Genomic DNA, 12268 nt, shown 5'->3' with positions numbered 1-12268 from the left:
TGTGATCAGGAGGCTATAATGGGCTATACTTGAGTGTAGGAAGGGAAGACTTCTTTAATTTATCCTAGATTGAAGGGACTAGTGAGTGCAACTCACAGGTCCTGCTCTTTTGAAAGCATACATAACAGAAGCAAGGTCCTGCTTCATCTGGTAGCCTTTGGGGCCACCTTGTTGCTCCACTTTGTCCTGGCTCTTCATTGAGCTTTTCACAGATTTATTAAAATCTCCTGAGATGGAAGGATAAGGTCTAACCTCTACTAAAGCATATCTATCCCATACCCAACAGGGATCCCTCATGCCTGTTTGGATACTCTCAGTGATAGAGAGTTCATTATCTGTCAAGGTATCACATTCTATTTTGAGATAGCTCTTATTAGATTTACCTTTATGTTGGGTTGATTCTACTCATTGCACTTTAGGGCCAAGCAGAACCAGTCTAATCCCTTAGTCCTTACAGTAGTTAACAGTGGCAACCAGCTCCCTATATGATAACATTTTATTTTCTCCTGATCATCCTCCTCTGATGGTACTCCCGGGTCCCTCTTAAAATGTGGTACCTAGACTTGAATGTACATTAGAAAGGGGTCTCTTAAGGGTCCCGTATAGTAGGATAAGGACTTTCTGTCTTTTGTGCCCCTTGATGCAGCCTAATATTAGATTACATTGGGGTTTAGTGTTGCTGTGTCAGGCTGTTTGTAAAATGTAATTCCATCTTCAAAAGCTACCTGCCTCTGTATTTTTTTTTTTTTTTTTTTTTGCTTATGGAGCAGTTCAGTGATATCTGTGTGCTGTTTACCCTTATAAAGTCTGTTTCTGGTCTTTGCAGACAGGAGGCACTGGAGGCTTTGACCTAGCTGGCTTGCTGAATAACCCAGGCTTCATGAGTATGGTAATGACCTCATTCTCCCCCCCACCCTCAATATGTAATTATCTAAGCCATAGATAGAGGAGTTTGCCATTTCATTGCTTTATATGTTGTAATCATTAAAAAAAAAAAAAAAACAACTCCATGTTGGTGAGCTAGATCAAAGTTTATCTAATTGTAGTGGATTTGGCTACTGACTGGCACTTCTTGTTCCGCATTAGAAGGGGGTGTGTGTGTGTGTGTGTGTGTGTGTTTTGAACTTTTTCCTTTTCTCATTATTGATTAAAAATAAAATGCTACCATTTAACCTAGATATTTATAATGGGTGGTCAAGATGGTTAGGAATCTTTCTAACCATCAAACTGTTTTCTCTAATAGGCATCAAATCTCATGAATAATCCTCAAGTACAGCAACTGTAAGTAATACTCTCTCTTGCCTTTTCTTTTGAATCTTTTAATAATTCTTTTTAAGACCTTAAAGCTGGATGTGATCTTGGGAAATGTGACAGTTCACAGGCAGTCTTATTATAGGAGAAGGTGGGAAACATGGGCCTATTGAAAAACTGGCTGAATCCACAGGGAGCCTGCCAAACTCCAACAGGGAGCCACTTGAACTGGGGAAAGCAAAGCATCCAAAAGGAATGAATCTTAAAGTCTCTTGTAACAGTCTGTCCTGTCAAGCACCTGGAATCGGAGGGACCAGAGTTGGCCTGTTTGTGAGTAACAAATCCTCTTCTTGCAGCATGTCTGGGATGATGTCAGGTGGCCACAACCCTTTGGGAGCTGCTGGAGCCAGCCCTTCTCCAAATGACCTCGCCAGCCTCATCCAGGCGTAAGTTGATTTGCCTTTGTTAGGGGAGGAGAATGAAGCAGAGCTCTTAACAAAGGAGCAGAGTCACCGTGGATCAAGTCCATCTGGAGAGCAGGAGAAGCAGACAGAAAAGCAAATGCCAACCACCCCATGTAATGAACCCAGAAGTCCTTACTCCCCCACCAGGAGTCAGCCTTGGGCTTCAGCTGGGGCCGCCCAGGTTCACGGAAGCCGCTTAACTAATGACAGCCTTGGGGCCTGTTCTGAGAAGGGGTCTGTGCTGGCTCCGTCACGCCTCTTGCCATGCGGTGGAAGATGATTCTTTCCCAAGCAGTTCTAATGGTTTATGTAGCCAAAGAAGGGGTTGGTTTTGACACGCAAAAGGTCATGAACAAGCACCAGAATACCATTCTTATTTCTCCTGAATGTTTTGGGTGACTGGCATGGAGGGTGAATACGAAGGAACCCTATTTGACAGTCTTTTCTTGAGCACCTACTACATGTCAGGCATTCTGCTTGAGGTCCCCTCCCAACGACCTGTTACCATCCGTCCAGGCTTTTACAGGAGGTCCCCTGAACATTCCCCGATCTGTGCTTTGTTCTTCTGGGCCATCCTTCTGCCAGCTGTGGTAGTAATGTGCTGCCACACTGCCCTTCGTTGTTAGATCTGATGAGCTCTGGCTGAGGCTCCTGTCCTCTCAGAACCCTTTGGTAATTTCTTACCTGCATACTGACCAAAGTTTAGACTTCTTTATTTAGTCTGGTGTTCAAGGGTCCCTCACTATCTACTCTCTTCATGTACTGCCAAGCTATAGCCAAACCAGACTTCTCAGTCTCCTGGACACACCTTGTGCATTGCTCATTCTACAGCTTCTCTGACTTATCTCTGCCCATTGGATCCCTACCTGTCTTTTGAGCACCCCTCAGATGCCACCTGTAGGAAGCTTCCCTGATTTTCTGTTCACCTCCTTCCCCCCACATCAGTGATGACCTTTTACCCTGGGACTTACATGGGCTGCTGCTCGTACTTCTTTAACGCACTTATGTGTTATGTTGTACATTTCTTTATCTGTGGCATAACATCCAAAATTCCATAACGGCAAGGAAATCTCGTTTTTGAATATTAGGGATAGGGAAATATACTGAAATAACTATAATACAAATTAGAAGATGTAAAAGATTTTCCTTTGGGTTGACTTAGGAAAATTTTTGCCCTTAGCTCAGGACCTTCTTTATCGTACTCTGTAAGGAAAGTGTTTTCTCTTTATCTCTCTGTCTTTCTATCTTCGCTTTTGTCTCTGGCTCTCTCTACTGTGTTTCTGGATCAATGAAGTTTGGCATTCTGCTGTACTGTGATTGTGGTCTTAAACCCCACAAGGTATACATTAGTCTCATATGTAAATGTCCTGGCTCTAATACTTACCTTCTTTCCCTGCTTTGCCCCACTACCTTTATACTGCAAAGTGTATTTTCCCCAAGGAAATGGAAATTCATATTCACAAAAGGAAAGAAATAACCAGAGTTGCATTAACGTACCAAAGGGCCTTAAAGCATTCTCTCTAGGATGGACTACATGGCTCACAAGCTTCCTAAAGCTGTTCTGATTACTTAGTTTTCTCTGTCTTCCCTGCCCTCTCTCCAGTTTTCCCTTATGCTTTTGCAAGTTTTATTTTCATTTAATCATCAATGAGAATGGGGGCCATCTGTCTCCCGCCTTCTCCCCCCGCCCAAAGGAATTGGCTTGGTCAGGTCCTTTAAGCAAATTTTATTTGTCTGTTTGTCTTCTCAGACTCTTACTCAGGAAAGCAGAAAGCCTCTCAGTAGGGGGTATCTGGTACCTCAACCATATCTTTACGCTTGTTTTCGAGAAACTGCCACATGCGTCGTTATAGGGAACAGTATCACATGCCCTAGGACAGGTGACTTATAGTACATGATATGAGAGAACATAAGACACTCCACACCCCACCCACAGCTTTGTCATGGAACATAAGTGCACAGTAGAGGCAAACAATGCTACATGATGTTCAAGGAAGGACAGTTATGATTGGAGCACTTGGGGAAGACTTAATGATTGGGAGAGGAGTCATCTGAGCTGAGTCTAGTTAGGATTTTAATGGAGATAATGTGGAAGACAGTCTAGGTAACTAGAAGGGTGTGAGAAAAGGCATAAACATAGGACAAGTGGAAGATGGTGGGGAGTCCACTTTGGCTAGAGCTTAGAGTACATGATTTTGGGGTAGTCTAGGACAAATCTAAAGAGTTTAGTGGTGTGATTGTGGAGGGTTTTGAATGTTAGTGCTTCATTGGATAAATATTAGGGAGACAAATTGGAGTCAGGGGTACAGGGCAAAAGGTATTACAGTTCAGACTTGCAATGTTCTAGGCATGCTAGTGTAGTTTTTGAGGGAATAGATGGGACTTAGCAACTCAGAGCCTCATCTGAAAATGTTGCCACCAGTGGTTACTTGGGAACCACTCACTATATTTTAGAATTGTAGGTAGAGAAAAAGAGGAAAGCCAAGAATACTGTGCCGTACTTCTTAGATTCTGAGAAAGCAGATTTCAAGAGAATCAGAGAAAGGGTGGGTAGGATCTCATAGACTAAAATTCTACTGGAGAAGTCAGCCCAGGAGGGATGGGAAGAGATCTACCATGCAATTCTGAAGACACAAAGAGAAACTATTTCAATGAAGAGAAAAAGGGGAGACTGTCTAGAGAACACTGTGGATGCACAGGGAACTCACCAACCAACTTAAGTTGGTGTACAGATAGTGAATGCAAAGGGATGGGTTGAGGAGGATGACTACTCAAGTGTGGTGTGGTCCTCATAGTAGGTGTCAGCAGTGTTAATGCTCTGAGTGAGCTGAAGCTGCTGAGGACCGCTGGAGGCAACAATGAGGGTGGTTTTTAAAAAGTTCTTTTTAGGCTCAAAGGAGGGAAAGGGCTGCTTGGCCCTCAGAGGAGATGGGATGGTAGTGACTGATAATGGAGAGAGTGCTGGGCTGCTCAACTCTTTATTTGGCTTCTGTTTTTTCTGATGAGGATGATCTTTATGTGGAAAGGAATAGAACACACATGGTTAATAGAGTTGATACCTCACATCAGAGTATCTAGCTGTCCTCGATGAGTGATGATTTCAAGTCACATGGTCCACATTGACTTCATTCTGGGGAATTAAAAGAGCTGGCGATTGCCAAACCACTTGTCCCTGATGCTGCAGGACTGGATAAATATTGTCCTAATTTTCAAAAAGAGGAAGAGAATGGCACCTGAAATTTGCAGGTCAGTGAATTTGACTTCACTTCCTAGCAAACACTTTAGTAAAGAGGTGGTTAATGAACATTTGGAAATGCTGCTATACGTGGAGTTTATCTAGATTTTAGTGGAACATTTGACATTGTCTCTTCTGCTGTTGTGTTCCTAGAAAAGGTGGAGAGATGTAGGCTAGATAATAGTATGCTAGATGAATTCAAAACTGTTGAGTGGTCAGACCTAATGAGACCCCGTAATGGTTCAGTGGAGGTCTACAGGGGTGTTTCCCAGGGACTGGCACTATTTAACGCATTTACCAGTGATTTAGATAAAGGCATGGATGTATGCCCCTCAGATTTATAGGTGATCCTCAGTTTGAAGGGAGAACTACCACTTTGAATGACTGTCAGAATTCCAAAAGATCTTGACAGGTAGAGCAAATCTAATAAGTTGAAATTTAATAGGGATAAATATATAGTTTTCTATTTTGGTTCAAAATGTCAACTTCACAAGTACAAGATGGGTGTTCATGATTAGACAGCAGACAAAAAAGAATCTGGGGGTTTTAGTGGGCTGCAAGCTTAATATGAGTGATTAGTGTGCTGATGGTGCCCAAGAAAAGTAATGTCATCTTAGACTGCATTAAAAAAGGCATAGTAGCCAGGAAGGAAAAAAAGTGAGAGTCCTGCCGTCATCTACACTGGTCCACCCAGCTCTGGAGTATTGAGTTCAGTTCTGGGCACCTTGTTTTAGGGAGGATGTTGGTAAACTGAACATGTCCAGAGGAAGGCAGCGTGGTAAAGGGCCTAGGGTTGTTCTTTCTAGAGATGGTGAGGGAGGGGATGTAGATCATGATAGTTGTTGGCAAATATTTGAAGGTTGGTTCTGGAAGAGGCATTGGCCCCAGAAAGCAGAACTATGAACTGTATGGAAGTTGCAGAGAGGTGAATTTAGGCTTGATGTTAAGAAAAGCTTTCCAAGAATTGGAGGCATTCAGCAGGAGAACGGGCTCTCTGTCTCCCACTCAGCTGAGCTCTTCAAGCAAAGCCTGGATGGCCATGTGTCAGGTTTATTGTGGAAAGTTCTCTTTCAGGTAGAGAGGATGGATTAGGAGGTCAATAAGCTCCCTTCCCGTAATGGGAATTCTGAAATTCTATGATTCTGTATCCTGGCTGGAAAGTAAGGTTTTGAGTGTGGCTGATTGGGATGATAAGGTCCAGACCCCAAGTTTGGTTCTCAGAACTGAGAAATCCAGCCTCCTGCTACTCTTTTTTTCCTTTTGGACTGTGAACTTTTCTTATTCTTTCATCTCCTTTCTGGTTGGTTTTTGCTTATTCTGATTGCATGTGTTTGGTTTTGTTCTTCAGAGGCCAACAGTTTGCTCAGCAGATGCAGCAACAAAATCCGGAGTTGATAGAACAGCTCAGAAGCCAGATTAGGAGTCGGACCCCCAGTGCCAGCAATGATGACCAGCAGGAATGAACAGTGAAGGTACACGTTTGGGGCCTGATGAGGTGACGTGACTGGTGGAGAGAGTGCTTACCTCAATCAGAAGAGTTGGGTTCGGGTCCCCATTTGGCCGCATGGGACCAGTGCAAGCAGTTCCTAGAACCTCAGGGTTTGGGAGGGGGATCTGTGAGCTTGTTGTGTAATTCAGTCTTCTGTCCAGCACAGAACACCCCACTTTAATATCTGACAAGTAGTTTCCATCCTCTTCCTTATGATGAGGCAGCCAATGACATTTTTAAATGGCCCTAATTGTTTTTTCCTATAATAGTGAGAGCTTACGTTTACCAGTCATCAGTGGTTTTTGAAGTGGGGTGGGGCTGTTCTCACAGTAGTCATAGGGGTAAGTGCTGTAAGTGTTGTTATCCCTATTTACCATGGAGGAAAGTGACACCCTGAAAGGTTAGCTGGCTGGTCCACAGTCACCTGACTAAAAATGTTAGCAGACTTAACAAGCTTTAAGGTTGACTTCTCATAGATTCTTAAGTCCTCCCAACAAACCTGTGAAGTAGATAATGAGATACAAATATTTTGATCCACATTTTGCAGATGGGGAAACAGTGTGAGAGATTATAAGAGGCAATTTGGGTGGCTCACTGGATGAGTCTCATTTTCCTTATCTGTAAAATGGAGATACTAAAATAATAGAGTCTCACTCCCAGGAGGTGTTGACAGTATTAAATCAGATAGTATAGCAAGTACCTTGCAAACCTTACAGTGCTCTCTGTACACATGCTAGTGATTATTATGAGGGGCTTGCTCTAGTCACACAGCTTGTTATGGTCAGCGGCGGGATTGGAACCCAAGTCTCTCCAAATGCCAAGTCTTGTGCTCTGGTGTACTGTACCATCTCATAAGTGGCAAACGACTTCCAGCCTTTAGCTGGTCAACCTGTCCAGGACTGTTTCCTTTACAACAAGTTATCTTTCACTGTAAACATCATCCTTGTTCACATGTATATGCCCCTGATAGCTGCTAAGTACTTTCCTCACAATTTCTAAATGAGGGAATTAGTTTGAGTGCTATTATCCTCAGGAGAAAACTGAGGCTCTGAGAAGGTGAGCCACTTTGCCCATTGTCCCAGAACTAGGGGGATTTGATTCTAGTCTGGATTTAAACCCAGCTCTCCAGACTTTATATCCAGAACTCTTTCTGCTATGTCACATTGCTATTTTCTTTGAACTGCTGTCTCTCCTCCCTATTGTATCTCTGCCCATGGTCACTTCGCTTCTTGTCCTCAAGTTTCCTCACGTAAGACAGGGACCATACCTGCAGAGCCGCCTATCTCACAGACTTGGATACTCAGTTGAGCCGGTATGAAACATTCCATGAGTTACTTTTTTGGATTAAAAAAGAAATTTCATCACTTGTTGGCTCACCCTCTGGTGAGGGAGCTCTCTCTAAATAGCTAAGTGTGTCCTCAGAAACAGAAATACAGCTTGGTGACTTCCAGTGGCAGATCCTTCAAGAAACTAGAGTTACCTCGGTCCCTCAGAGAGGGACTGTAGAGGGGTGCTTGATAAGGGGCTCCCAGGGATAGAGGGAGGAAAAGTGCCATAAGGTACATGGATGTGGTTTGAGTTTTTTAGAATTGAGGCATCACATATATGCATGATACTGCTATTTGGATTTAGCTCAGTGCCTATCTAGATTTGCAAGTGATTCTTCCTAGCATAGTCCCTGACTGGCATCTTTTCTTGAAGATGTCTAGTGAATTTTATGGATATTGTTTGTAATGGATACTGTTGGATAGTACCAGATCTTCATCATCATTACCTGTGCTTAAATTAAAGAGGAAAAAAAAATCCATGCAAGTAAAGGATTTAGGAGTTAGACATGGGGTTCTTTATGAGCTAACTATAAAGTCCAATATGATTCAGCACTATGGCAGCCAAAAAAAGTTACTTCAAGTGCAGGCTGAATTAGTTCTAGGTTTGTGTTTGAAACAAGGGAGGTGTGATAATTCCTCTAAGCTAGGGGTGAGGGTCATATGTAGCCTCGAGGCTGCAGGTTCCACACCCCTGCCCTGAGCTTTTACTGTCCAAAAACCATATGTAGAGTCTTTAGGGTATGAACAAGAGTATGAGGGTACTTCAGCCCATTTTAAATGGGAATGGCTTGAAGAAACTGGAAATGTTGAGCTTGAATAAAGATTCCCAGAGAGAAAGGGGGTTTTGAATATTTAAAAGACTGTCATAGTAAGGTGGGTTAGGCTTGTTTTGACTGACTCTAGAATGCAGGACTAGGACAAATGGTGATAGTTACATGAAGGCAGATTCCGTGCCAATATAAAGAATTTCCTAAGAAAATTAGATCCATCAAGTTGTGGAATGGGCTTTCTCTGGAGGTAATGAGCCTTGGATTATTGAGGATGGTCATGGAAGGCAGGGTGACCACTTTACTTTTTGAGCCTCAGGTTTCCTTATTTGTAAAATGGGTGTAATGATACCTGAAGGATGGGACTGGACTTGATTCAGAAATCCTGGGTTAGTTATGAGTCTACCACCTGTAGTTGTGTGCCTTGGACAAGTTACTTCTCAGCCTCAGTATACTGTCTGCAAAGCTAGAATGTCCGTATCTACTTCACAAGGTAGTTGTTAGATTCAGTTGGGATAATGGATCTAAAATTGATTCATCAGCTTTAAAGTGCTATATGTTAGCTGTGTTGTTAGCTGTTAGAGTGGAAAATGGGTTCCTGTTTCTTCAAGTTAGGCTTCTACTAGGTGATCCTTGGGGTTCCTCCCTACTCTGAGGTTCTGTGATTCAGAATATGTTTTACTTTGAGGGTCGAGTGGTATTTCTCATTCCTACACCTGTCCCCAGTACTTTGTACATAGTAGACCCTTAATGTCTTGTTGGAGGGGGTTAGATTGTTATGGTTTTCATTGGATTTGTGTTTTCTTAACAGCAGCACCATTGAGAATTGAGTCCTTCGATGTACAGACTGGAAGCCATGTGTTCTGCCATTTCTCCAGTTGGGATTTCTACGAGAGAAAAAGAAAAAAAATTATTGGACCTGCATGTTAAGATGGATTCTTATTTTCCTTTTCTTTCCCTCTCCTTCTTCCCTCCGTTCCCCAGACTCTTATTTTTTTTTTTCTTCCCGAAAAAGAGCCAGCAAGCTGTAAACACAAACCAGCATCCACCCTCTTTCTAGCTCTCAGAAAGTCAGTTACCGAAGTGTTTTCTGCAGTGGGGCCTGTGGGTGGTTCTCAGCCCCATTTACGAGATGTTTCAAGTTTTCTGTTAAGAAGCCTTCACCATCTTGTGTTTGTGGGCCACATACACTGGCTACCTGGGGCTTTGAGGGTTGTGTTCATCTCCTCTTTATTTTTTTAAAGAGGAAAAAAGTATTTTCTTTCATGATTAGAAGTCAGTTTCTAAACACAAATATCCTCTCAGGTTGCCTGGTGTTCCCAGCGCTTCTCCAGCTGAGTGTCCTGCTCTAATAATGTTCACTGCCATTTACAACCTGGGGCGTAAAGATATCGTCAGTGCAGTTTGGATTATCTGTATGCATGGGGAAGAGTTCAGTTGTGGGTGTGTATAGAAGTTTTTGTTAACCTGAACCTTTTAGGAGGAGGGGGCAGTTTATTGGGGTGCGTAAGACCAGTTTCTGTGACTTTCTTCAAATTGAGCATTTTGATAGGAACTTTTTTTTTCCCTCAGATCCTTTCTGCCAGCGATCTCACAAACATCTAGTCACAGTCATGATTTGTGCCTGGTGCTCACTTGTTACTCATTCACCAGGTGGAGAGACTTGAGCTTCATGCATCAGTCTTATCACCCATCCATTGCCTATCTCACTGTCCCTTTGCACACAGGTGATAGTGGGCACTTGGGTTTCTACTGGAGAGGAGTATCTGCACATTTTCTCCCTTACTGTGCAAGAAGGGTGGGACTGATAAGGGACACCAGATCCATCAACCTGCATTGGTTGGACTCGTGAAGGTGGCAGGCAGCGTTTTATAGGAACTTGCAGGGAGGCAAGCTGCATTTGCCCATGTAGCAACAGAATTAGCTACCATACTCAGCAGTAATTCGGAAACCTCATTGAAAATCCTGGAGGCCTCCACTTACCACGATCAGATAGAGTTTGGTAAAGGCGTGAGGGGGGAGAAGAGAAGGAGAACTAGCTACATGAGTCATGAAACTTATGAGCAGGGCGAGTTGACAGTGTCTCAGTCTCATTATCAGATAATTGAACGGAAGGCTCCATAGTTAGGGCAGCTGTCCCCCTGTTGCTTTCAGGGAGCCTTTTGGGGAGATAGATGAGCTTTGAGTGTTCTAGATGACTAGCAGGAAATAAAACGGTGATCACCTGTAATCCATCATCACCCACAATGTTTTTAACTCTTCAGTTTTAACTGTGGTGAAGAATGTAACGTGTGGGGAATAAATATACATTGTGACCTTTTTATTTGTCCTCACTTCTGTCCCTTTGTCCTCAAGTCCCAAGCGCCTTAGGAGACCATCAATCCAGCCGTTACGTTTGGTTTCCCTGTGCAGAGCTGGTGACCTTTAGGAGTGTGCCTGTGGCCCAATCCTGCCTGGCAGAGAAATGAAAGCCCAGGCAGCTGTTTGCTTTGCCCACCAAGGGTCAAAGCGTGCACTGAGCATAGAGCAGTCAAACAAAGGAGCCATGAGATTGCCTCTCCCAGGTCATCAACGGGGTGTCCTTGAGCACTCACAAAATGAGTCATCACTCACGTTTCTTAAAATACCCCGAGGTTGGCAAAGTACTCCTCCACACAACAGTCCCTTGAGCTAGGAGATGTAGAAACCAATTCAGGAAATGCCATGGCCTTGGCCACCCGGGGAATTCATGTCCTAGCTGGGATTTGAACCCATAATGCTCTGGCTACAGGTCCCCCGACGTTCTCACTACAAGTGTGCCTCAGCACACAGCTGGAAGATGGGTTGATGCTATGCAGTGACTCTAGGGTTGTTTTTGTTGAAGTGGGGACAGACCAGATAATTTTGAAGATTCACCTTTCCACACAACACTTTCCAAAGGTGGATTTTATTGAGAACAGAACATGACGTCACACCTTGTAATTACGGCTAGAGGCAGCCTTAGGCTGAGGCGAGGCCAGGAGAGGTTTGAAATATCCTTTATTAGAACCTTGATATTTGTTTGGTCTTCCTCTCAGGAGAGAGCAGAAGCCCACAGGTAGCATGACTTCCCCAGCATTGCAGATAGTAGCAGAATTCGGATCCAATCCCAGATTCCCTCCCTGAAATACAGCACTGGCCCACTATAGCATGCTGCCTTTCCCCACAGCAAGGTGTCGACACGGGGGACAGTTTTCTTGCTACAAGATGAATGGTTCAGCTTCTCTGCAGGCGGTGCCTTCGTTGGGGGGGGGGGACGGGGGATGGGACGGGACACCCACTCGCGAAGGAAATGGTCTTGTAGAGTGGAAGAAAGAACCCGGTCATCTTTGTCCCATCTCTGTCACTGGAACCTGCGGCTCGGCGGCCTCACCTGTGAGATGAGGGGTGGTTGTAGATGGTCTTCGTGGGGCCTTTTAGCACCAGTATTCTGAGCATAGAACACAATACCTTAAGTTTGTGTCTCCTAACTTTTCCAGGACATCTTCACTTTTACTAAGATAATGGTGTATGGTGGAACGATCCCCAGGTTTGGAGTCCAGAGGTTGATCCATTTCTTACTACTGGCGCTTACTGGCTGTGCATGCCAAGCCTTGGACAAGTCATTTAAGGAAACGAGCTCAATTTCCCAGTATGTAAACTTGGAGTCTTTCCCTTACTAGATTGTGACATATCAATTAACATTTATTATATGCCTACTCTGTGCCAGGCACTTT

At 43.8% G+C, this 12268-nt stretch overlaps 1 protein-coding gene across 2 annotated transcripts in view; it reads left to right on the top strand.

Moving 5' to 3' along the window:
• Positions 1 to 10857, top strand: part of SGTA (small glutamine rich tetratricopeptide repeat containing alpha) — a 45531-nt gene extending 34674 nt beyond the window's left edge. The window contains exons 8-12 of one of the 2 annotated variants that reach the window (XM_027853182.1): positions 827 to 889; positions 1244 to 1281; positions 1608 to 1697; positions 6299 to 6422; positions 9349 to 10857. In XM_027853182.1, the coding sequence (XP_027708983.1) occupies positions 827 to 889; positions 1244 to 1281; positions 1608 to 1697; positions 6299 to 6413 (306 nt within the window). In that variant the 3' untranslated portion in view covers positions 6414 to 6422; positions 9349 to 10857. Of the gene's footprint in view, positions 1 to 826; positions 890 to 1243; positions 1282 to 1607; positions 1698 to 6298; positions 6423 to 9345 lie in introns of both variants that reach the window. The other variant, XM_027853181.1, reaches the window with a different exon arrangement.
• The last annotated feature ends 1411 nt before the right edge of the window (positions 10858 to 12268 follow it).

The sequence above is a fragment of the Vombatus ursinus genome, unplaced genomic scaffold (genome assembly GCF_900497805.2).
Source record: "Vombatus ursinus unplaced genomic scaffold, bare-nosed wombat genome assembly UNPS02009918.1, whole genome shotgun sequence".
Classification (NCBI taxonomy): domain Eukaryota; kingdom Metazoa; phylum Chordata; class Mammalia; order Diprotodontia; family Vombatidae; genus Vombatus; species Vombatus ursinus.
Note: the sequence above shows the minus strand (reverse complement) of the source record. Positions and strands in the feature narration are given on the sequence as shown.